At 47.8% G+C, this 22,013-nt stretch overlaps 1 protein-coding gene across 3 annotated transcripts in view; it reads left to right on the top strand.

The window, feature by feature from the left end:
- The window catches only part of Slc6a17 (solute carrier family 6 member 17), a 47,302-nt gene that overhangs the window by 19,517 nt on the left and 5,772 nt on the right, over nt 1–22,013 (top strand). For all 3 annotated transcript variants that reach the window (XM_008850363.3, XM_029554665.1, XM_029554666.1), the window contains exons 3-10: nt 1,116–1,273; nt 2,291–2,417; nt 3,164–3,345; nt 5,409–5,519; nt 17,254–17,495; nt 17,753–17,945; nt 19,890–20,082; nt 20,707–20,866. In XM_008850363.3, coding sequence (XP_008848585.1) covers nt 1,116–1,273; nt 2,291–2,417; nt 3,164–3,345; nt 5,409–5,519; nt 17,254–17,495; nt 17,753–17,945; nt 19,890–20,082; nt 20,707–20,866 — 1,366 coding nt within the window. The remainder of the gene's footprint in view (nt 1–1,115; nt 1,274–2,290; nt 2,418–3,163; nt 3,346–5,408; nt 5,520–17,253; nt 17,496–17,752; nt 17,946–19,889; nt 20,083–20,706; nt 20,867–22,013) is intronic.

Raw genomic sequence — 22,013 nt, 5'->3', positions numbered from 1 at the left:
TGGTGTGACCAGAATGTGTGTGTATACATGCCTGTTGGCATCGCCCAAATGAATCTCAGGTGCCTGCGTTGCATGAAGTCCCCTGGGATGGCATCTGTGCCTTGATCCTGAATCCCCCCATGGCCTCTGCCTGGCACAAGGAGACCCATAGTAAACGGCTTCTGTTGCCAACTGCCAGAGTTTGTGCCCAGGAGATAATTGATCCTTCATATTCATTGGCAGATTGGGCATGTGCAGGGGGAAGGGGAAGTTATAGGGGCAGAGCAGTGTGGCTGGGGACCTTGGAGGTACTGGGTAACCATCATGGCCCTGGTGACCCAAACTTGCCAGACACAGTTTGACAGATAGGGCCTGGCTGACAATGTTGCTAACAGGACTAGGCTGTTGGCACAACTCTTAGTGGGGTGCACTCATCCATGTCCAGCCATGGCTTTAATTCTCCTGCTAAATGCCCTGTCACTTAGAATTGAGATTGTGTCTACGGCGAGGTTTTGGATGGCAAGATTAATTTGTCATCTAGAATCTTTAGTGAGATCATTCTATCCTTTATGATCCCCTGACCACACTTTCCTGAACAACTAATTTCTCTTCCATTCCTCCCAATTAGCTGTGGATTAATGGAGATACTGATCAGATCCTCTCTCCCGGGAGAGCTTCCCTGGAGCTGCCCAGTCTGCTGTGTCAGCATCTGGCTCAGTTGTGAGCAGGCTAGACTATGGAGGGCAGGGACCCCCTGGGATGAATGCTTAGGGTCTGTGCCATCTGGGAGGGGTGTGGAAAGGTGCTCACAGAGTATCACATGAGATCAGTATCTATCTGTGATTTTGACATGTGTATTCCTAAGAGGCACTGAGGTGTCTGTTTCTGAACCCAGCCTTGTGAGAGTCATTGACATCCATCTGGTTCCTCCTTTAATGTCTCAGGCCAGATGAATCAAGGAGAAGGGTCTGGGTGGGCTAGTGTAGGGAAGATCACAGGGATGAGCCACACCTTTCATGAAGGAGATCCAGATGGCCCAGGATGTGGCTAAGACTATAGGGCATGGCTGCCACCCTTCCCTCACACTGTTACTGTGATCCAGACACTTTCTAACAGCCCTTCTGTTCTCCTTGCAGGTGCCTACCTGGTGCCTTATCTGGTGCTGCTGATTATTATTGGCATTCCTCTCTTCTTCCTGGAGCTGGCTGTGGGCCAGAGGATCCGCCGTGGCAGCATCGGTGTGTGGCACTACGTGTGCCCCCGCCTGGGGGGCATCGGCTTTTCCAGCTGTATTGTGAGTCCAGAGCTGGGGGCCAGCACTAGGCGGGAGGGGCCCTTCTCAGGTTCCCAGGAGGTCAGCAAGTTTACAAACCAAGAATGAGGGGGGCCATCAACAGAATTATTTGCACTGATGTCTCAGGGTCATAGTCATCTTATTTCCCAAGCTGAACATTGACTACACTGTGTCCATATGTAAGAGTAGGGAAGTCCTCCATTTGGACTGAAAACACCCCAGTAAAGAAAATGAATGCCTCTGTCTCAGTTTATTCCAGCACGGCCTGCTCTGTGTATATGAGCCTATGTTCCTCTACACGGGTGGTCATGGAAAAGGGTAGAAACTAGGGACCTTCTGTGGTCACGATAACCAGGAATCTCACCAGTACCTGAGATAGCCAGGTACCTGGAAGGGATCTCTTAGCATCAGGAGCAGATGCAACAAAGCCCTGCCTGTAAAACATTACTAGACCCTCCTATTTTAATAAAATTCTGCTGAGTTTAGTTGCTGTGCTTCTAAGAAATGAAAAATTATGTTTTTCTAGAGGTGGACTGCAAGTAGTTCCAAGGAAAGAGTAGTATCCTGAGAGAAGGGAAGACATAAGAGACTAGTAGTACACACAATCTTAAAAGGTACAGTTGTCTAGGCTTTAAGGACAAAGGACAAAAGCTGTGGTGAGCCTCTGTGGTCCTGGAGGGCATCTCTAATTAGAATCCTGAGTCATCAGGAAATGATGGGGGAAGGGCTTCAAGTATCTTACAGGAATTCAAACTGGAAAAGATTAGCATTTTAAGAGTTTGTTGCTTAAAGGAGAAAATTTTAATATCCCAGGAATTCCTTTGTGGACTGCCTGAATTCCAGATGAATGGAGGAGGACTGGGACCAGGCCCTCAGCTTCTCCCCCACATCCCCATCATCCTCCATCATGGCAGGGTTTGGTGCTATTCACTTGTGCTGCTGGGCCTTAGATGGAGGTCAGGGAAGGGTGGCATTGCCTGTAGCCTCTACAATCCCACCCTTGGCCCCTGTCCTCAGGTCTGCCTCTTTGTCGGGCTGTACTACAATGTGATCATCGGGTGGAGCATCTTCTACTTCTTCAAGTCCTTCCAGTACCCACTGCCCTGGAGTGAATGTCCTGTCATCAGGAATGGAACAATAGCAGGCAAGTGTGGACCCCCCAGGGACTCCAGCTGGGGTATCTAGCCTACCCTGCCTCAGGAAGTAGTCTGTTTAGTGCTCAGGTTCAGAATTGCACTGGTTCATTGAGTCACCTTGAGGAAGCCACTTCATACCCTGATCCTCATTTCTTTTCCTTTCCCTGTGGAATTATCTAATGATGTCCTTTGTCCTGGCCCACAGGGTTCTTAGAAATAGAATAAATAATGACTGAAAGAAAGGCTCTGGAAGTATGACTTTTTTTTTTTAACTGTTGTGAACTTCTGTACTACTCTAATAGCATATGTCCAAGGACAATCTTAATTTATATGCAGCAGACTGTCCCACTTCACAGACAGCAAAACAGAGGTCCTCAAGCACTATCCCATGATCACACTATCTGTGTGACTAGTAATCTGAGATAACAATCCAGCTCCCACCTCAGGGCCTTCCCCCCAAGAACCTTTAGGCCAATTTGGCCCAGTCTTTCTTGCCTTTATGAATTAGTGGACAGGGGGTGGCCTGGGTATAAATTCAGCTGTGATTTGTGGCCTGAAGTTTCCAGGCCCCACTCAGGTCCCAAGACTCCTCGGGGAATGAATTCCATGGTCAACCTGGAATGAATGCAGCCTCTTTTTCTGGCTGCCCACCCTCAGCCACCTACTCACCCACAACTGCCTGGGCAGGATCCTTCGGAGGAGATGGCCCATAGGGATGGACACTGAGGCCCTGTGACCCTTGGTGTGGTTTCAGTGGTGGAGCCTGAGTGTGAGAAGAGCTCAGCCACTACCTACTTCTGGTACCGAGAGGCCTTGGACATCTCCAACTCCATCTCAGAGAGTGGAGGCCTCAACTGGAAGATGACGCTGTGCCTCCTTGTGGCCTGGAGCATCGTGGGCATGGCTGTGGTCAAGGGCATCCAGTCCTCAGGAAAGGTGAGTTGGGAGAGGGCAGTAGAAAGACCCAGAAAGCAGGAGTTGGGCTCCTGGGCTACCAAAGAAGAACACTCCAGGTGACAGCACTGGCCTCATGGAGATGGGGGTAAGCATTGCCACTGCAGACAGCCCACCGGGGGTAAGCTTCCTGGAGAGCCGTTGCCATATCCATCTGCATTGATGCTTACATAACTTAGGCCTGCTCTGCAGATGCTAAGGAGAAGGAAAGCTAGAGGTGTTGACCCAGGGATGATGCTGCCTGTCTAGATTCTGCCTCCTCAGGTTCCTAAGCAAAAGCCCTTGCATAGCATACTTTAAGCAGTTTTTGATGAAACTCTGCAACTTACCCTGCAGGTGGAGTACTTACAGGCCCCAGGAGCAGTCCAGTCTTTGAGGTACATAATAGCCAGGCCACACCTACCTTTCCAGCAGTTCCAATTATAGAGAGTCTATTTCTTATTTATGACTTACTAGAATTTGTGGATGGAAAGGATGACAGACATCCTAGCCTGTTTTATAGAGACCCAGAAAGCAGGAGTTGGGCTCCTGGGCTACCAAAGAAGAACACTCCAGGTGACAGCACTGGCCTCATGGAGATGGGGGTAAGCATTGCCACTGCAGACAGCCCACCGGGGGTAAGCTTCCTGGAGAGCCGTTGCCATATCCATCTGCATTGATGCTTACATAACTTAGGCCTGCTCTGCAGATGCTAAGGAGAAGGAAAGCTAGAGGTGTTGACCCAGGGATGATGCTGCCTGTCTAGATTCTGCCTCCTCAGGTTCCTAAGCAAAAGCCCTTGCATAGCATACTTTAAGCAGTTTTTGATGAAACTCTGCAACTTACCCTGCAGGTGGAGTACTTACAGGCCCCAGGAGCAGTCCAGTCTTTGAGGTACATAATAGCCAGGCCACACCTACCTTTCCAGCAGTTCCAATTATAGAGAGTCTATTTCTTATTTATGACTTACTAGAATTTGTGGACTACCAGGGATGGAAAGGATGACAGACATCCTAGCCTGTTTTATAGACATGGAAACTGAGGCCCAGACAGGAGGAAGCACCTCACCTAATGTCATATAGCTAGTCCATCTGGGCTGAAACTGGAGCCCTGGCTGGCTAGTTGAGGCTCTTGGTTCTTTGTCAGACTTGATGAGTAATGAAGCTAAGTTCTAGAAAGGTGGTATCATCCCAGCCATTGGCTCCCTCCCTCTTCAGAGGCCAAAAAAGTAGCTGATGCTTCATGGCATATATTAGGACTTCCACATCTCACCAACCTTATGAGTTAGGAATGTTAACATCCCTTTTAGAGATGGGGGAAATGGAAGCATACTGAGATTAAGTAAACAGCCTGAGGCCTCAGGGTTGGTCCATGGTAGCTGCAGGATCAGCACTCAGAGATCTAGCTCAGGATACACAGCCTCTTAGCCTTTCTGCTGCCCTGTCCTTTATGTTCCCAGAATTTGCTACAGTGCAGTCGAGGTTCTGTAAGCACGTTGTTTGTCTGTGGCTTTGCACCAGGCACACAGAACTGTAGAAAGGTACATAACACGTATCTGCTAGCAAATAGCCCATGATTCAGGTTCAGGATCGCCAGCGCCTGGGCTCTTTTCTGATGGACTCTGTTTACAGCATCCTAGATGCTATTGGAGCTCTAAGGACAGGGGAGGTTCTAGAAGGGTCTACTAGGGATGTGACACTGGGAAAATAAGGAGGGAGAGCATAGGGTTTCCTCACCATACAACAGCCATTAGGAATAGGGGCCGCCAGCCCAGCCTCAACAGCCCTTGAAAGGCAAACCAGCCCCCTAGGCACCGCCATGCTGACTCCAGCTTGTCCTGCTCCTGCTTCTGCCTGGGCTCAGGGCCAGATGGATGGTGGGTTTGGCTCAGTGCCCAGGGGCTCCAGGCACTGCATTCTGCTGCCTGATATCAGAGGAGGATCATATGACCCAGCTGTGAGCAAGAAAGAGAGGTGCCAGCTGCAAGAGGAGCTCTGCATAGCAGAGGGCTCTGCCTGACAGGGGGCTCTGTCTAATGGTGGGGGGGTGCTCTGTCTTCTCTGCAGGTAATGTATTTCAGCTCCCTTTTCCCCTACGTGGTGCTGGCCTGCTTTCTGGTCCGGGGCCTGCTGCTTCGAGGGGCCGTCGATGGCATCCTACACATGTTCACTCCCAAGGTAAGAATTTGTGGCTCCCATATGCTGGGGAATCCTGGCAGGTCTACTGGACCTGGTCAGCTTCATGCAGTTTCACACCCAACACCTGCTGTATGTCAGGTGCTATGCCAGACCCTGAAAGAAGGCACAAGGAAGGGGCCATAGGCCCTGCCTTCAGCTTCCAAGGAGAGGGACATTACATCAATTTGGGTGAAACCACAATAGGCTCCAGGAAAGAGGTGACATCCAAAATGAGCCTTGCAGAGCAGGTAAGACTTCAGTGAGTGCCAGTTTGATTTATTAACCAAAGCGAGCCACATGAGCAAGGGTGTGGAAAAGCACTGGGCATGTCTGCAGCAATGGTGGAGAGGCAGGTCCCACTGAAATGTGAGGCAGGAAGCTTCATGCGTTCATTCATGTGGGGGGCTTCATTTCGTGGATCTGTGACAGCAGGAGCCAAGAAGATGTCTAAGAAGAGAACTCTCCTGAGGAATCCCAGTCTGTACCCAAACCAAGGGAAAAGGGAACCCACTCAGGCCTCTCTGCCTCAATTGCCTGTGAAGAGGCTGGACAGGATCTTTGTTCACAGAGGGTGCAGCTAAGGCACAGCTGTCCTGAAGGCAGCCAGTTCCCATCCCATGCCCCTCTATGACCCTTCAGAACACTGGATACATTCACTTACTTGAGTCAGTCCACTGGGGAATAAGAGGATTTCAAACACAGAGGACGTAGCCTCCAAATTGCCCTAAGACAGTGCAAATCATCATACCTTCCAAATCCCAGCTTATTAGTAGCAGCCAGGAGGGGCCTTCAGAGACTCTGGCCCATGGACACAGAATCAGACTGGGCAAGACCAGTTTGAGACCTCAGGGCTCTGTAGGGCCACCTTATTTACGTACACAAATGTATATGCATACTTCTTTATACAGATGGTTCACATAGGGTGGGTGCACAAGACTCAAGAGTCTATAGAGCCTGAAGTCCCTAGGTCCCGCTGACTCCCCTGCCCTGCTCCTGTGAGTAGGCTGCTGGTGTGGGGAGGATGGCCAAGGTCAGGATCTGTACCATCCCACAGTCACCAGACTGCACTCTCTCGCCCTAGGTGTCCTTGGGCTGAACAACCAAGGGCTCTACAGGCATACCCACACTACAGGCATACTCACAAAGGCCCACCTTGTGAAGCACAGGTGAATCTTCTTAGGAATGATTGTGAATCCCCTGGAGTTTAAGTATGTCATATCTGGTAGAGATGACCTCCTAGTTTCTTTGGGGTAAGTGGTCATGAGAGGAAAGCCATATGCTTCTATGAATCACTTCAGGCATAGTGCTGGAATCATGATCAATCTCAAATTCACTTGAGTCTTTAAGTTATGTTTTACTGAGATTTATGATGGAATTATATGCTCTGGTGATGCACATAAATGTAGACCTTCAGAAAGGTCTCTAGATAGGTCCCTGATGGAGTTAAGAGTCACTGGTATGAAACTCCAGAAACTAGTGGAACAGACTTGCCAGGATCAGGCACCAGTCCCAGCACACACAGTGCTGCATCTTACTGGACTCAGACACTTTACAATGTCTCCTTAATTATGAAATGCTTCAGCATATAAATTTCTATCCAATGATATAATAGGCATTCTTAAGTAAAATATTACAGCTGCCATTAAAGTGCCTTTGTAACCCTCTCTGGTTTCATATTCTTCTCCCTTCTAAAAGGCAGCCACTGGCAACCTGTTCTTGCTGTTGTAAGAAAATACCTTAGACTAAGTAATTTATGAGCAAAAGAAATTTATTGTCCATGGTTCTAGAAGCTGAGAAGGTAAAGGTCAAGGCATCAGCAGATTCTGTGGTAGAAGGGACTTGCTTTAATTTTGATTAACACTATTTTTACTTACATTGATATATGGAGCTCTAGTACATCTATTTTCAGTGTGGTATAGTATTTCACCACAGGACTAAACTAAAAGGTTTATTCATTCTCTAATTGGTGACAGTTTAAGCAGTTTCCAGTTTTTATCATTGCTGATAAGGCTGTAATAAACATTATTACAGAAGTCTTCATACACATTTCTCTAGGGTATATATGTTTAAGAGTGGAATTGCTGTCTGAAAGGGGATGTATACCTTCAGACAAAATACTTTCCATATGATTGTATCCACAAATACTCCCACATGAATCTCAGTCATCCACATTTGCCAGACTTCATTTTTGTTCATCAGATGGATGTATATGGCTGATGTGCACTTTGGACAACAGGGGCAGCTCCCTTCTCAAACCATTTCCTGGACATCCAGGAAACCATGTGAATCTACCATTTGCAGAGGCCAGAATCTTCTGACTTGAGAAATCAAACCCAGAAGACCCTGAAGAAGACAAGTTCCCAAGAACCAGCATGACAAGCTCATGACTCCTTGGCCTTCAGGTCTAAATGGACCCTCTGGGACCCATCTTGACATTGTGTCCCCTGAGCAGTTTCATGGTTCAGCTCCTGACCTTGATGCTGGTGGACTGTACTGAACAGGGAGAGGAGGCCAAGAGGACCTGAGAACAGACTCCTTATCAAGGGCCCTGAGGCAGGCTGTGCCACTGTTTGCCGGAGTAGGCACCTAAGACCTGCTGGAGTGAGGTTTCTATTTATAGATACTTCCAGGTTCTCTGAAGAAAGGATGCACCTACTCTCAGCAGTAGCCACCCAACATGCATGCTGAGGACCATTGTATCAGCCACCCAACATGCATGCTGAGGACCATTGCAGAGCTTTGACTTTTTCAGGACTGGGAGATATGGGGTCTCTAGGGCCATTTAAAGTTCTCAGTGCCATAAAGTACCAGGTCACTGCCCATAGCTGTGCAGTATGGACCCTGTTTCATTCATAGAGGCTGCAATATCAGTAGCATCCCAAGAAGTTATATTTGACATCCTGAGCAGAATCCAAGGAAACTTTGAGCCAGGGCATCTCAGAACTCATGTAGGAAAAGCAGATTCTCTATGGACTATGCCAGATGATGTGGAAGTCCTTTCTTCCTTGAAGGCTTCTGACATCAGAAATGATCCAGGGTATAGGACCTGTACTTTCTCTCCCTGTTTGCTATCAGAGAGCAGGTGGATCTGATGGTTGCAGTTTGGCCTGGATGAAATGATGACCCAATAGCACCTCTAATGGGACAGTAACTGGTGTTAATGGCTAATGAACTTACTGAATTTCCCAGGTAGTTTTTTCCCTCATTATTTCTTTCATTCAGTTACAGAGCCAGGGCAGTATAAGTGCCGTGAATTTTTATGCATTTTCCCAACACACAGTGCTGATTTCTGTTGTGTTTTTCAACCACATAAACCTCTCAGGGACTCAGAACTAGGAATGTTCATGTTCCTTGGCCCAGCAATTTCACTTCTAGGTATTTTTCCTGCAGTTGCACCCATACGTAAGCAAAATGGTCAGTGCCCAGGGTTGGTCACTACAGTGTTTATTTTATCAGCAAAAGTAAAAATATTCCAAATACCCATCATTCATTTATAAATTCATCCAGCAAAGGTTCACTGAATGTCAGGCTCTGTTCTCAATCCGGGGATTCAGCCATGAACGAAGCAGACAAACCTCCCAGCCCTCAGAGATGATTATATAAAACAAGATGAAGAGCAGTTGTTGAGTGGTGTCACTGAGGAGAACAAAGCCGAGAACGTAGAGTTAGAGTATCTAGGGAGACGAGTTGCGTTTTTAGATAGTGTGATCAAGGAAGGCCTCACTGAGAAAGAACATTTGAATGGTGTCCAAAGGAGGTGAGGCTGCATGTTACACAGAGATGTGGAGGTCACACATTCTATTCCAGATAGGGACTGAGTGAAAAGGGCTTGAGAGTGGAGTACCTCGCATATCCCAGGGGGTCACTGGGCTGGACAGAATGGGAGAGAAGCAGGCAGGAATGGCCTCTGGATAGTATAATGCCAGGCCATTAGTTTCTGGGAGGCTCTGTAAGTACTTAGTCATTTCCTCTGTGAAGTTCTGGGGAGAAGAGCAATATGACATGGTCACTTCAAACCTCTTAGGAGCCCACCATAGAGAATCCAAGGGGAAGAGAGACCTGCTCAGAGGGTCACTGGGTGAGAAGTGACTGCTTGAGCCTGGTGGTGATGGGAGTGATGAGAGGTGGTTGGGCTGAAGATGCACTTAGGAAGCAGGAACAGTAGGATTTGGAGGGAAAGAGTCAAGAGTAACCCCAAGGTCTTTTGCCTGAGACATCATAAGGATGAAGTTGACATTTACAGAGATGGAGGGTGAAGGCGGGAGAGTCAGAACTCAGTATTCCAATATTTGGGGACACCCAAAATATTATTTTGGAGATAGTAATTTCAAAATGTAAAATAGATAAGCAGGTGAAGATGCTGAGTGGCAGTTGGCTCTATTTGGAGGTCACAGGTGAAGGTACAGATTTGAGGGTCTGGGGTAATGGAAATGAAAGCAATGTCTTGGTTCATAATCACCTGGAAAGTGAACATTGTCAGATAAAAGGACTGAGCCCTGGAGTCCTGGGTTGAGGGAGAGATAGCTGGTAAGGGAGCAGGAGGACAAGGCAGCACATCCTTGAGGCAGAGTGGAGGAAATGTCTGCGTAAAATGGGTTGATCAGGTGATGAGCACTGAGCAATGACCAATCACCAGGCAGCAGAGGTGTCACTCAAGATCTTGACAAGAGCTGTCTTGGCAGAATACTGGGGATAAATTCTAGTAGTAATGGGAAAATGGGAGGTGGTGAATTAGAGACAAGTAGTAAAGACCACTTACATTCAGTAATTTCGCCATAAAGGGAAGCAGAAGAATGAGAAATGTGCTAGTAACTGGAGAGAGCCATGGGGTCAAGGATCTTATTTCAGAATTTTATGTCATGATGAAAATAATCCATTGAACATTGATGGTGAGAATTTAAAATAGTCCAGTGACTTTGAAAAGCAGTCTAGCAGCTCCTCCAAAGATTAAACAGAGTTCACCTAAGATTCAATAATTCTACTCCTAGGCCTATATCCAAGAGAACTGGAAATATGTATTCGCACAAAGTTGGAACCTGAATGTTCATAGCAGCATGGTTTATAATAGCCAAAAGGTAGAAACATCCAAAATGTCTGTCAACTGAGAGCGATAAGCAAAATGTGGTATGTACATAAAATGGAGTCTTATCCAGTCATAGAAAGGAATGAAGTGGCAGAGCTGTGAGAATGGCTCACTCAATAAAGTACTTGCCGTGCAATCATGAGAACCTTAGCTTGGTCCCTCGAATCCACAAAGAAGAGCCAGACATGGTGGCATGCACCTGTAATCCCACTTTAGGGAGGGAGATACAGGAAGAGCCCTATGGCTTGGTGGTCAGCCAGTCAAGATAAGTCAGTAAGCCTCAGGATAGTGAGACACCCTGTCTAAAGAAATGCTGGAGAGCAGCTGAGGAGACACTTAAGGTTAGCACTTGGACTCCACACACATACACACAGGAGTGCACACCCCTTCATGAACACATAACATGCACAAAGAAAGGAAGCACTGGTACATGTTACAATATGGAAGACCCTGGAAAACATTGAGCAAAGTGAAATAAATCAGACACAAGAGAGACCACATAGTATGTAATTCCGAGTATATGAAATGTCTGGAATAGGCAAGTGTATAGACAAAGAGATTAGTGTTTGCTTAGGGCTGGACTTGAGGGGAGACATGGAGAACAACTCTTAGTTTAAAAAAACATACTTTTAAGGGTGAAGAAGAGGTTCTAAATTAATTGGGTACTGATTACACAACTCTGATGTACTAAAAATTGTCCAGCTGTGCACTTAAAAAAAATCCCAAAAAGTGGAACCTGAAGCCATTGGGAAGGAGGAACGGCAGCAGAGAGAGGCCCGATGCCCATGGGCGAGAGTCAGTGTTAGCTGGAAGCAGAGTCCCCACAGAACCAAGAGGAGGCCAGTCCCTGGCACCGTGCTGCCAGGGAGAAACTGTGGGGAGGGCTTTGCATGGTGGGAGTCCTCTTCTGATAGTGTTATCTTTCTCAGTGAGGTAACCCAAGTGGTCAGCTAAGAGTAAGAATGCAAGAGGCGGGCAGTGGAGGGCTAAGGAGGTGTGAATGTTAAGTCACTGTCCACTTGGGGATGGAGCAAGCATGGTCCTAGGGGCCAGCTAGTAGATGGGATCTCAGCAGCATGGTCATCAGTAGCTCTCAGCAATCCAAGATGCAGCTTTTCACAAGTGAACATCCTGAGCGTCCACTGCTTCCAAGTCAAGGAGGTGCTTAACTGGTTGTGTTACAATAGATGGTGCTCATTTACACAACTTGTTAACCCTCCTAATGCCCCTTGGAGCAGGTGTTCTTATTACTGCCGTTGTCCAGAGAGGTGAGTTAATTGTGGGGTGCGGCTGTGAGTGGGCAGAGGGACAGCTTGCCAGGAACTCTGGGACTGTATGGGGTCCTTGCCAGGAACTCTGGGACTGTATGGGGTCCTGGCTCAGCACACTGAGGAAGTGTGGAGACTGAGAGCAAGGGAATGCTCTAAGAATGGGGAAAGAGAGCTCCATGGGGAATTCTCATGTGGACAGTGGTGAGGGGGTATAGATACATGTCTGTATATGTGCTGTAACATGAAAATGTACGTATCGCTTGTGTCTGCATGAACATCACTGGAGGGATACTCAAGAAGCCAACACTGTGGTTATTTACATCTGAGAAAGGAAACTGGACTTTTGGGATACAGGGATAAAGAAAAGGAGCCAATAGGAGCAACGGTGCATGTTAATTCTTAGAGAAGAGGAGAGGGGTCCCAAGTCCCAAGGTTCTATGAACAGAGGTTAGTGTTGAGATTTCTTGATTCTCATCGTTTGAGCAAAGGCCCGTCTCAACAAGAAAGATGGGCGTGGCCCAACCTTTTGACCAGAGAGAGACAGATGATCTGTGTCAGTTCCTAGCTCATCATTCAGCAGCTGGTGGGTAAATTCCATGACTCTAAGGGCCTGTGTTTTCACAACTGCAAGATGGGGTGTGCAACCCCTGCACAGGGCTGTCGAGAGAGCTCCTAAGATGGCTCCTGGAAAGTGGGGAGCAGATGATAAGAACTAGTCATTATTGTCTCATCCCCTGTGAAGGTGAAACTGTTCTTAGGCAGTGGGGAGCCCTGCACTCCAGTGCCATCTGGTGTCTCATGGCCCAGTCTGGCTCTGCAAGGGTAGGTGCTGCAGCAGTGCTGAGAAGTAAGGGTGTGTGCTGCTGTCACGCACAGCTCAGGCTGGGGCCTAGCAGCTGCTTGCACATTCAGAAAGCATCTTCCATGCTGTGAAATACTTTGTTCCCTTGACAGGAAGTGACTCAGCCACTGTGCCCAAGAAATGGCAGGAAGCCATTGCTATATCGGACTGGGCACCCCAGGAGTGTGTGAGCTTTTCTTCAGAGAAGATTCCCTTCCAATCCTTTCGCAGTCTCACGCTGATGTCTGGAAGGGATATGGAACATTCTGTTTAGATAGGGGTTCATCCTCTGTTGACACGTGCTGAAATCATGCACTGTCACTCCAGGAATCCCGACAGAGCCCCCTTTAAAATCAAATAGCATCTGGCATTTCATAGTAAAAGCTCCTGGCTCCACTGACCCCCAGATTAGCTTTGGGTGTCTGTTCATCTCCCATCAGTGAGAGTGCTGCTATGTGATCTGTAGGCTGGAAGTGAGGATGCAGGGGAGCCCTTTCATGGGACTCTCCCCGCCAAGGTTTAACTTCAGGTGTTTTTCTGGGGCTTCAATACCCACTTTGTAGCTATCAGTTTCTTCAAAATCATGTAGGGCTGTGGGGATGGAGGATGTAGAATGAGACTGATGTGTGCATCAGATGGTTGCTGAAGCTGGGTAATGGCTAAAGTATCCTTTCCACTTTTGTTATTTTATAATAGGCCACATTTTAAAAAATAATAATATATTTGATCCCAACAAAGAAACAGTTTTTTCCATCCCAAATCATCACATATACCTCAGTCCTGCCCTGTTCTCTGAGATATCCCCTAAGCTACTAGACCAGCTTTGCTCACCAGCTTAGGGCTATGCTTCCATTTAAGAAATTTGGCCCTGAGACTGGAGAGATGATGCAGTGTTTAAGAACACTGGCTACTCTTGCAGAGGACCCAGGTTCATTTACATGGTGGCTAACAACTGTCTGTAACTCCAGTTCTAAGGGATCCAGTGCCCTCTTCCGACCTGAACTGGTATTACATGACATGGGTGCACTTACATACATGCAGGCAATGCATTAATACACATAAAATAAAAATAATAAATAAAATATTTAAAAAGAAATGTGTCTGTAAACAGTGATAGGGACAGCAGTATATCCACATCCTTGCTTTAGCTTTAGGGAGTGGTAAGAATCCTAATGAAGTCCTGTGTTTGGGCCTCAGAGATTGGTAGAACTGTTACAGTGGACACCAGTGAAAGCTAACATACCTTCCAGGGATATGTAATCCCTCCACCCATTTCTGGAGCCTTTTGGAAGAATCATTTAAAATCCTCACCCTAGAGAGAGGGAGGAGTTACAAGAGTCCTTTCTCAGAGGTCAATTCTTTTCTGTAATTTCTGCTTTATCTATTAGACCTAGTACAGATCCATGTTTCCTTATCAACAGTACCAAAATCCAATCACTTGGTGTGAAGATTCATATTCTACTGCCAAAATCCTGATGTGTTTGATTACAGGGTGCTGCTCAGGACCGTGTTGAGGGTGTTAATGCAGTTATGTCCCGTATGCACCATATTGCCTCCCTAAAATAAAATTAGAAACAAAAGCCTGAAGTTCAAATCCAGTTTGGCTCCAAGGTTCTACATAGGAGCTCTGGGCCTGGATTACTTCTATAAAGGAATATAACATGTCATGTTACTTTAAAAGCCAGCCTCAGGGCTAGGAATGTAGCTCAATGGTAGAGCACTTGCCTAAAATGCATGGGTTCCCCCCACCCCTAGTAACACACACACACACACACACACACACACACGCTTGAAAGCAATGAAAATGTGCTGGGCATGATGGAACACACAGGAAGATCATAAATTCGAGACAAAGCTGAGGTATATGAGACCGTTTCTCAAAAGATAAATAATATAAAAATTAGACCTTCCCGTGTATAAATATGATGGTCCCCAGCAGTGCAGGAAAGCCCTGCCCTATCTGTCTTTTTGGCTGTCTTCTAGGCTCTATCATGACCACTGATAATGGCCTCCACTCTTCTGAACCCTCACTTCTTCACAGGGCAAGCAGAGGCTACAAAGTCTAGACCCCTCAATGACAGGCAGAAACTGAATGAGCAAGCCTTCTTGTGACTGTCCCATTCTTTTATCTTGTCTATCTCTAATGAGTAGTCCAAGGGGCTCTTGGGGAAGACAGCTCTACTCTCCACTCCCACATTCCTGCCCTCCACCATTGTATCCAATCATCAAGTCACAGCACCTAAAACAAAAATGAGAAAACAGAAAAAAACAAAAATGAGACAACATAGAAAAAACAAAAATGAGAGGCTGGAGAGATGGCTCAGCAGTTAAGAGCACAGGCTGTTCTTGCAAAAGACCCAGGTTCGAGTCCCAGCAAACACATGGCAGCTAACAACTGTCCATAACTCCAGTTCCATGGGATCCAATACCCACTTCTGTCTTCTGTCTTCCTCGGGGATTGCACGATAGGGATGCACTTATATACATGCAAGCAATACACACATACACATAAAATAAAAATAATAATAATAAAAAAGAGACAACAGAAAAAAAACGAACCACAGATTTCACAGCTTTCTCCCGATACTGCCCTCCCGCTCCTTCCAAGGCTGACTTCTCCAAGGACTAGCTTGTATTTACAGCCCCTACTTCCTCCCCTCTGTTTCTGTCCTCTCCTCCCACTACCTGGCTGGGCCTTTGGATCCCTGAACTGCTAAGCTTATATGTGACCTCCTGGCTGTTGACTTCCTTCCTGGGGATCTGTCCTGGGAACACTGACCCCTTTTTCTCACAATGCAGCTTCCTTTGGGTATCCCTCCTGCTTCTGCTCCCTTGGAGAAGACTTCCTCTTCCCTTCATGAAACTTTAGAGATGGATTTGGCCCCAGCCTCTTCTCACTCTCTAGCGATAGCTTTACTTCCTGTAGGGACATAAGCTGCTCACAACCCCTCCTTTCAGCTGTGCTCTTTCCGATCAAACCTCAAACTATTCTAAGTGCTTACTTGACATCTCCTGGCACATTAAACTCAGCCTCCCCAAAACTATTGTCTTGTCCTGCCCTATACCTGCCCTGTCCAACCCCATAGACCCCCTCTACCCCCAGCTCCATCTCCAGGCACTCAGCGCAGGCCCTCTCTGTCTAGCATACCCATTTCCAGTTCATCTAGCTCTAAGGTCTTGGTTTCTCCAGCTTAAATCCTTCCATCATCACAGGCAAAGTGCTTTCTTGCACTACCACCTGCCACCTGGACCCCCAGAAGGTGTTTCCTTGCAGCTTCCTGGCTGTATACACTGGTGACTTTTTAAAAATTTAAAAAAATATTTTATTTATTATTTTTATTTTATGTGTATGAATGTATTGCCTGCATGTATGTGAGTGCACCCGTGTTGTGCAATGCCACGGAGGTCAGAAGAGGGCATAGGATTCCCCTGGAACTGGAATTAAGGACGGTTCGTAGCTGCCATGTGGGTGCTGGGAATCAAACCCGGGTCCTCTTCAAGAGCAGTCAGCTCTAAACTGCTACGCCATCTCTCCAGCCCCCACTGGTGACTTTTAAAGATGCACATCTGATAGTGGCCCTCCTTTTTCAGTCCCTTGGTGTTTCATTGGTGGATCAAGTGCTGTCTTGGGATGAATACAAAGATCTCTACAGCTCTTTGGCTCACTGGATTCTCTCAGTTCCACCTGTACTACCCCACCTGCACTGCCTCATCTGTACCAGTTCACCTGCCCAAACCCTCCTGCATCACCTCACTTGTACTATCTCACCTGCACCATCTCTCCTGCCTACTTTCCTACCTGCACTCACTTGCATACCCACTTGCACCAACCCATTTTTCACCACCTCAGCAGTATAGCTCTGCCTCCTCATGGTGTAACCACTGAGGCCACTTCTTTATACACCACCCTCTAATCACACTGATCCCTCTGCCCTAATGCTCCCGTCACCCCTGCTGTCACCTGTCAGATTCAGGCTTGAGGATTCTTTCCCTTGGGAAGCATCCTTGCCTCCTAATCCTCCTGTTATAGGCGCTCTGGAACACTGAGTGATTAGATGTCACAGTCTTTGCTACATTTGCAATATAGCATCTGCTGGTGGGATGAATCTACCGACATCCATCTTTAGATCTAGACCATAAACTCCATGGATGCTGGGACCCTGCTAGCTTTCACTCTCCTCAACCCCTGCCTCGAGGAACAAATGGTAAAGACAACTGGATTTAAAAAGGGCTTTGAAAATAGCCCCATACCTCCAAATGCTCTTGTGGTTCTGGCTCCTTTGTAAGCTCTTAGCATTCGCTTTTACTTACCAGGCCTTACAACAATCCTTTAAAGTTGACACTCTTGTTATTTGTTTTCTGTACTCGAGGAAGCTAAGGCTTAGAGGAATTAGGTGAATTGCTCAGGATCCCACAGCTTACTACTAGGCCATGTTGCTTCTGAATTCTGTTGCAGTTGAAGAAATGATGGGAATGGTGGGCACATGATTAAAACCATCATCTCTGTCTCTTTCTTTGCTTCCATGGTTATCCCCATAGCTGGACAAGATGCTTGACCCCCAAGTGTGGCGGGAAGCAGCCACACAGGTCTTCTTCGCCCTGGGGCTGGGCTTTGGTGGTGTCATCGCCTTTTCCAGCTACAACAAGCAGGACAACAACTGCCACTTCGATGCTGCCCTGGTGTCCTTCATCAACTTCTTCACCTCGGTGTTGGCCACCCTTGTGGTGTTTGCTGTGCTGGGCTTCAAAGCCAACATCATGAATGAGAAGTGTGTGGTCGAGTAGGTGGAATGGCCCCTTTGGTCCCTCCGTTCCCTACCTGCTTCACCCAGGGGTAGCAGGTGGGCTGGGCAGGGTGAGAGGTCCCTTCTATTCCACGAGGAATGAAATCATCATCTGTCTCAACTCTGGCCCACAAGGACAGGCTCAGAGATGTTTCCGTCAGTGTCCTGCAAGTGGCCTAACTGGCTTTCTGGGAGGGGTCTCCAGGGTCCCATTCCTGCCTTCTTACCCAGTCCTCTCCTGCTTTGTACTGCAGGAATGCCGAGAAAATCTTGGGGTACCTCAACTCCAATGTCCTGAGCCGAGACCTCATCCCACCCCACGTTAACTTCTCGCACCTGACCACCAAGGACTACACAGAGATGTATAATGTCATCATGACCGTGAAAGAGAACCATTTCTCAGCTCTGGGCCTGGATCCCTGCCTCCTGGAGGATGAGCTGGACAAGGTACAGGGACAGGTTGCCCTTCCCAGGACAGGCAAGGGACCCAGAGACAGGCTTGGTAGAGACAGGCTGGAGTTTGGGTACAGGCGTTGAAAGCTCACAGGGAATCATTCATTTACTAACAAGCAAGGACTCAGTACGTGTTCAGACTGAGAGACAGGAAGGGCATCAGCCAAAGCCTGGCCCTGAGGTAAACTTGTGATTAGACGGGGAGCCAAGGAAAATAATCACAGGAGCCTTTGTCAGTGTGGGGCAACTTCCCCATTTATTGAGCAGGCTCCCTGTGCACAGGGCCCTGTGTATACAATGCACTTAGAACAGTGCCTGCGAACAGGTAGGTGCTAATATCTTCCCTTTGCTCTCCATTTCCTCTGACCCTTATGGTAGCCCTGAGTTCAGTATTAATATCCTGATTTATCAATAAGCATTGTGTAGGAGGCCTTGATCAATGTCTCACAGCTAGTTAGTAGATAAACCAAAAATATGGTACTCTGGAGAGCTCTGCATCATCCCTTGAAGGTTCTGTCTCCTCCTGAAGCTGTCCCCACTTCCATTAGCATATAATGACTCTTAGCTCCCAGGCTAGAGCAGAGATGCTGCCTCTTCATTAATGTTCAGGTTCCGGCACCACTAGGCACTTTCAAAATGACTCTTCTAACAGAAGAGGTTAACAGAATTGAGAAACTCATAGGTCCTGGAAGCCTGGCTGGAGCCAAGGCTCATGTGGGTAAGAACAGCCCCCCCGCCCCTCGAGTTGCTTCATGGGACCAGACATTTCCCATAGACATTCCGGAGCTTCATGTTAAAGGCAGCTCTCCTGCCTGTTGGGAAAGTGCTTGTCTAGAATGCACATGGCCCCTGATTTGATCACTAGCACTGAAAAACAGAAAGATGGATTAACAGGAGAAAAGCATAAAGGCAGTTCCACTAGATGGAGGGAGCTGTGTCCTACATCTCTGACCCTTCTCAGATGATCAAGAGCAAAGATTGGAGAACCCCTAGCCTGGTGACTGGCAGCATCCTCCCATTCTACAAAAACCTGCCCATTCTCGTGGGCATGGCCTGGTCCCCTGATAAAACAAGGATTATAGCAGTTTTGTAACACAAAGCAACCTCAATAGCATCTAAATGGCAAGAATTAAAAACTCAGGTGGGGGCAGGTATTCCCTCAAGATCACAGAACAGTGTGTAAGTGATGTGGACAGGTAGTGTGTGGGCAGATAGTTATGAACCTGCACACGCATTAAAGCAATGGCTTTCTACTTGGGCTGTCCATCAGAATCCCCTGGCGGCTTTATAAAATCTCAGGCCAGCCTTAACCCAGACCAATGAAACCATTGTCCCTGGGGGAGACTCAGGCACAAGGTGGGTATTTAAAGGCACCTGTTAATTCCATTAGGCAGCTGAGCTTGAGAGTATTGCATTAAGGACTGGAGTTAAGGAATTCAGAACTGGATGTGGCGGGTGTGGGTGTAGTAATCAGATGATGTCTTAGAGAAGCAGGGTCTTACACTGGGCATGTTTCTAGACCTGAGCATCTTCACCTGGACCACCTGTGGGTTGCAGGTTCCCTGGAGGACTCCCCTGGGAATTTTAAAAAATACTTTGGTTTAGTTTGGTTGTTTTGTTTTGAGAGTCTTTCTCTGCAGCCCAGGTTAGCTGGAACTCACTGTGTGGCCCAGGCTGACCTTGAACTCATTGCAATCCTCCTGCCTCAATCTCCTGAGTTCTGGGATAACAGATGTGAGCCACTGTAGTAGGCTTCCTCCATAGATTCTGATGCCCACTAAAGTTTAAGATACATTGGCCCAGGTTGATAAAATTCAGGTGGCTCTGGGGATCTCTGTGAAAGAAGGAACAGTAATTCCTATAGCCTCAAGAACAGAGGGAAGGAGGCAGGGGACTTTGGGGGTCATGGGCGGCTCTTACTCTCTGTCCCACCCTCAGTCTGTGCAGGGTACAGGCCTGGCCTTCATCGCCTTCACTGAGGCCATGACACATTTCCCGGCGTCCCCATTCTGGTCTGTCATGTTCTTCCTGATGCTCATCAACCTGGGCCTGGGTAGCATGATTGGGACCATGGCGGGCATCACCACACCCATCATCGACACCTTCAAGGTGCCCAAGGAGATGTTCACAGGTAACTCCCTGCAGGTCTCCTGATCCCAGCTTGCCCATGTACAAGACAATTAAGTTCTGACTCTGGCTATAGAAAGCTTGGGTTCTGACTGGGTCCTTCAGCATCCCATCCCCAGAAGGCTCTGCTCCCTGACTAAGACACAGCTGGACTGGGATGTGTCACTTGGCCACCAACACTGTCAGCATACCTGTCTCCTCTCACCTGCATCCCTGGAGTGGAGGGGGGATGGAAGGGTGGAGGAGTGGTGGAGTATCTTCCTGTTCTCAAAATGGGGAAACTGAGGTGGAAGAAGGGAGCCTGGAACTAATCTGATGAGTCATTTCAAGTCAGTGCAGTAATTAAGTAGGGCAGCTGCCTTGAGCTTGGTACTGTGCCAGAGGCAGGGGGCATGAGAGAAGAACACAGTCTTTGCTCTCCTCAAGAGGCTTCCCACCTGGCAGAGGGGGAACTCAGAATCCCAGTTTTGAACTCTGTCTTGCAGAGTTGCACCCACGGGTGGCGGGGGCAGTCTGCAGGCCTTCTGGGGAGCAATGTGATGGGAGGGATTTGGGTGTCCCCAAGATTCCCCAGGGCCCCAGCCACCCTGCACCTTTGCCCCCACACCCGCCTCCCGGCTCTCTGTAGTGGGCTGCTGTGTCTTTGCATTCTTCGTGGGGCTGTTGTTCGTCCAGCGTTCCGGAAACTACTTTGTCACCATGTTTGATGACTACTCTGCTACCCTGCCACTCACTGTCATCGTCATCCTTGAGAACATCGCCGTGGCCTGGATTTATGGAACCAAGAAGTAAGGGGGTATGGGGGAGAGGAGGGACAGGAGGAGGATTCTGTCCTATTATGACTTCCTGGAGAGTCCTGTGTTCTCACAGGTACTTGTGAAGGGCAGGAGGAGACCACAGACTACTAGAGCTAAAGGAGCCTTTGGTCCAGGGAAACCAAGTCTTAGAAAGAGGACATGACTCTCTGAGGCCACTTGACTAGTAAGAGATAAGGCCATACTGAGGACCCTCAAGTCCTGGGTTCAGGTCTTGACCCATCCTAAGTTATTTCATTACCATGGCCCCTTTGCTGGATACCAACTCCTCAGATGTCTGTTAGGCTTGTTTAGCACTTGGTGGGGATTCCAGGGTCCCCTGCCCTAAAATGAATGATAGATTTTGGCAGCCTGTTTGATAATTTTAAGAGGTGGGTTTTTGCCTCAAGTTTAAGGTTGGCAGAGAAAGAGGATTAAGCAATCAAAGGAGATCTAGTCTCACGGCATGACCTTGAAGCAGACCTCCATGTACTGTCAGCTCTTATTTAAGGTCAAATCTGTATTCCCAGGGAACTCCAGAACTGTGACCTTTCTACCCTCTCATGTTTCCTGTGGCCACTGTCATTGTCCTCAGAAGGGCGTCCACTAACCACCTCGCCTGACCCTCCTTGATGCCCAGATGGGTTTGGAATCAGGGATCTCCCACAGGAGTCATTGGCTCCCTGGGATAGCACGGGAGGAGGGGCAGAAAGCACAAGAAAAGGAGCAGTCCAGAAGGGTGTGATGACACATGCCTGTAATTCCAGAACATGAGAGTCTGAGGCAGGGTTGCCATGAGTTTGAGGCCTGCCTGGGCTACTACGTAGTGAAGCCCTGTCTCAAAAAAAGATCAACAGCAAAAAAGAATGAAGAGAAAATGGAGAGAAGGAAGGAGGAAAAGAGGAGGATGGAGAGAGGAGGGGAGAGGAGGGAAGGAAGGAGGACTCAGGCACCAATTTTTCCATGTCCACCCTGTAAGCTAGGGCTGGAAGGTACTGACCCTGGGTGCTGTGAACTCCTGCTCAGTTTGACCATGTTCTTGTGCTTCTCAAAATATCTTTATTTTTAAACTTAAAAAAAAATTATTTTATGTGTATGTGTGTATTGCCTGCATGTAGGTAAGTGCACCCGTGTCGTGCAA

The sequence above is a fragment of the Nannospalax galili genome, unplaced genomic scaffold (genome assembly GCF_000622305.1).
Source record: "Nannospalax galili isolate Female #2095 unplaced genomic scaffold, S.galili_v1.0 scaffold5, whole genome shotgun sequence".
In the NCBI taxonomy this organism is placed as follows: Eukaryota; Metazoa; Chordata; class Mammalia; order Rodentia; family Spalacidae; genus Nannospalax; species Nannospalax galili.
This window is presented reverse-complemented; position numbering and strand designations above follow the sequence as displayed.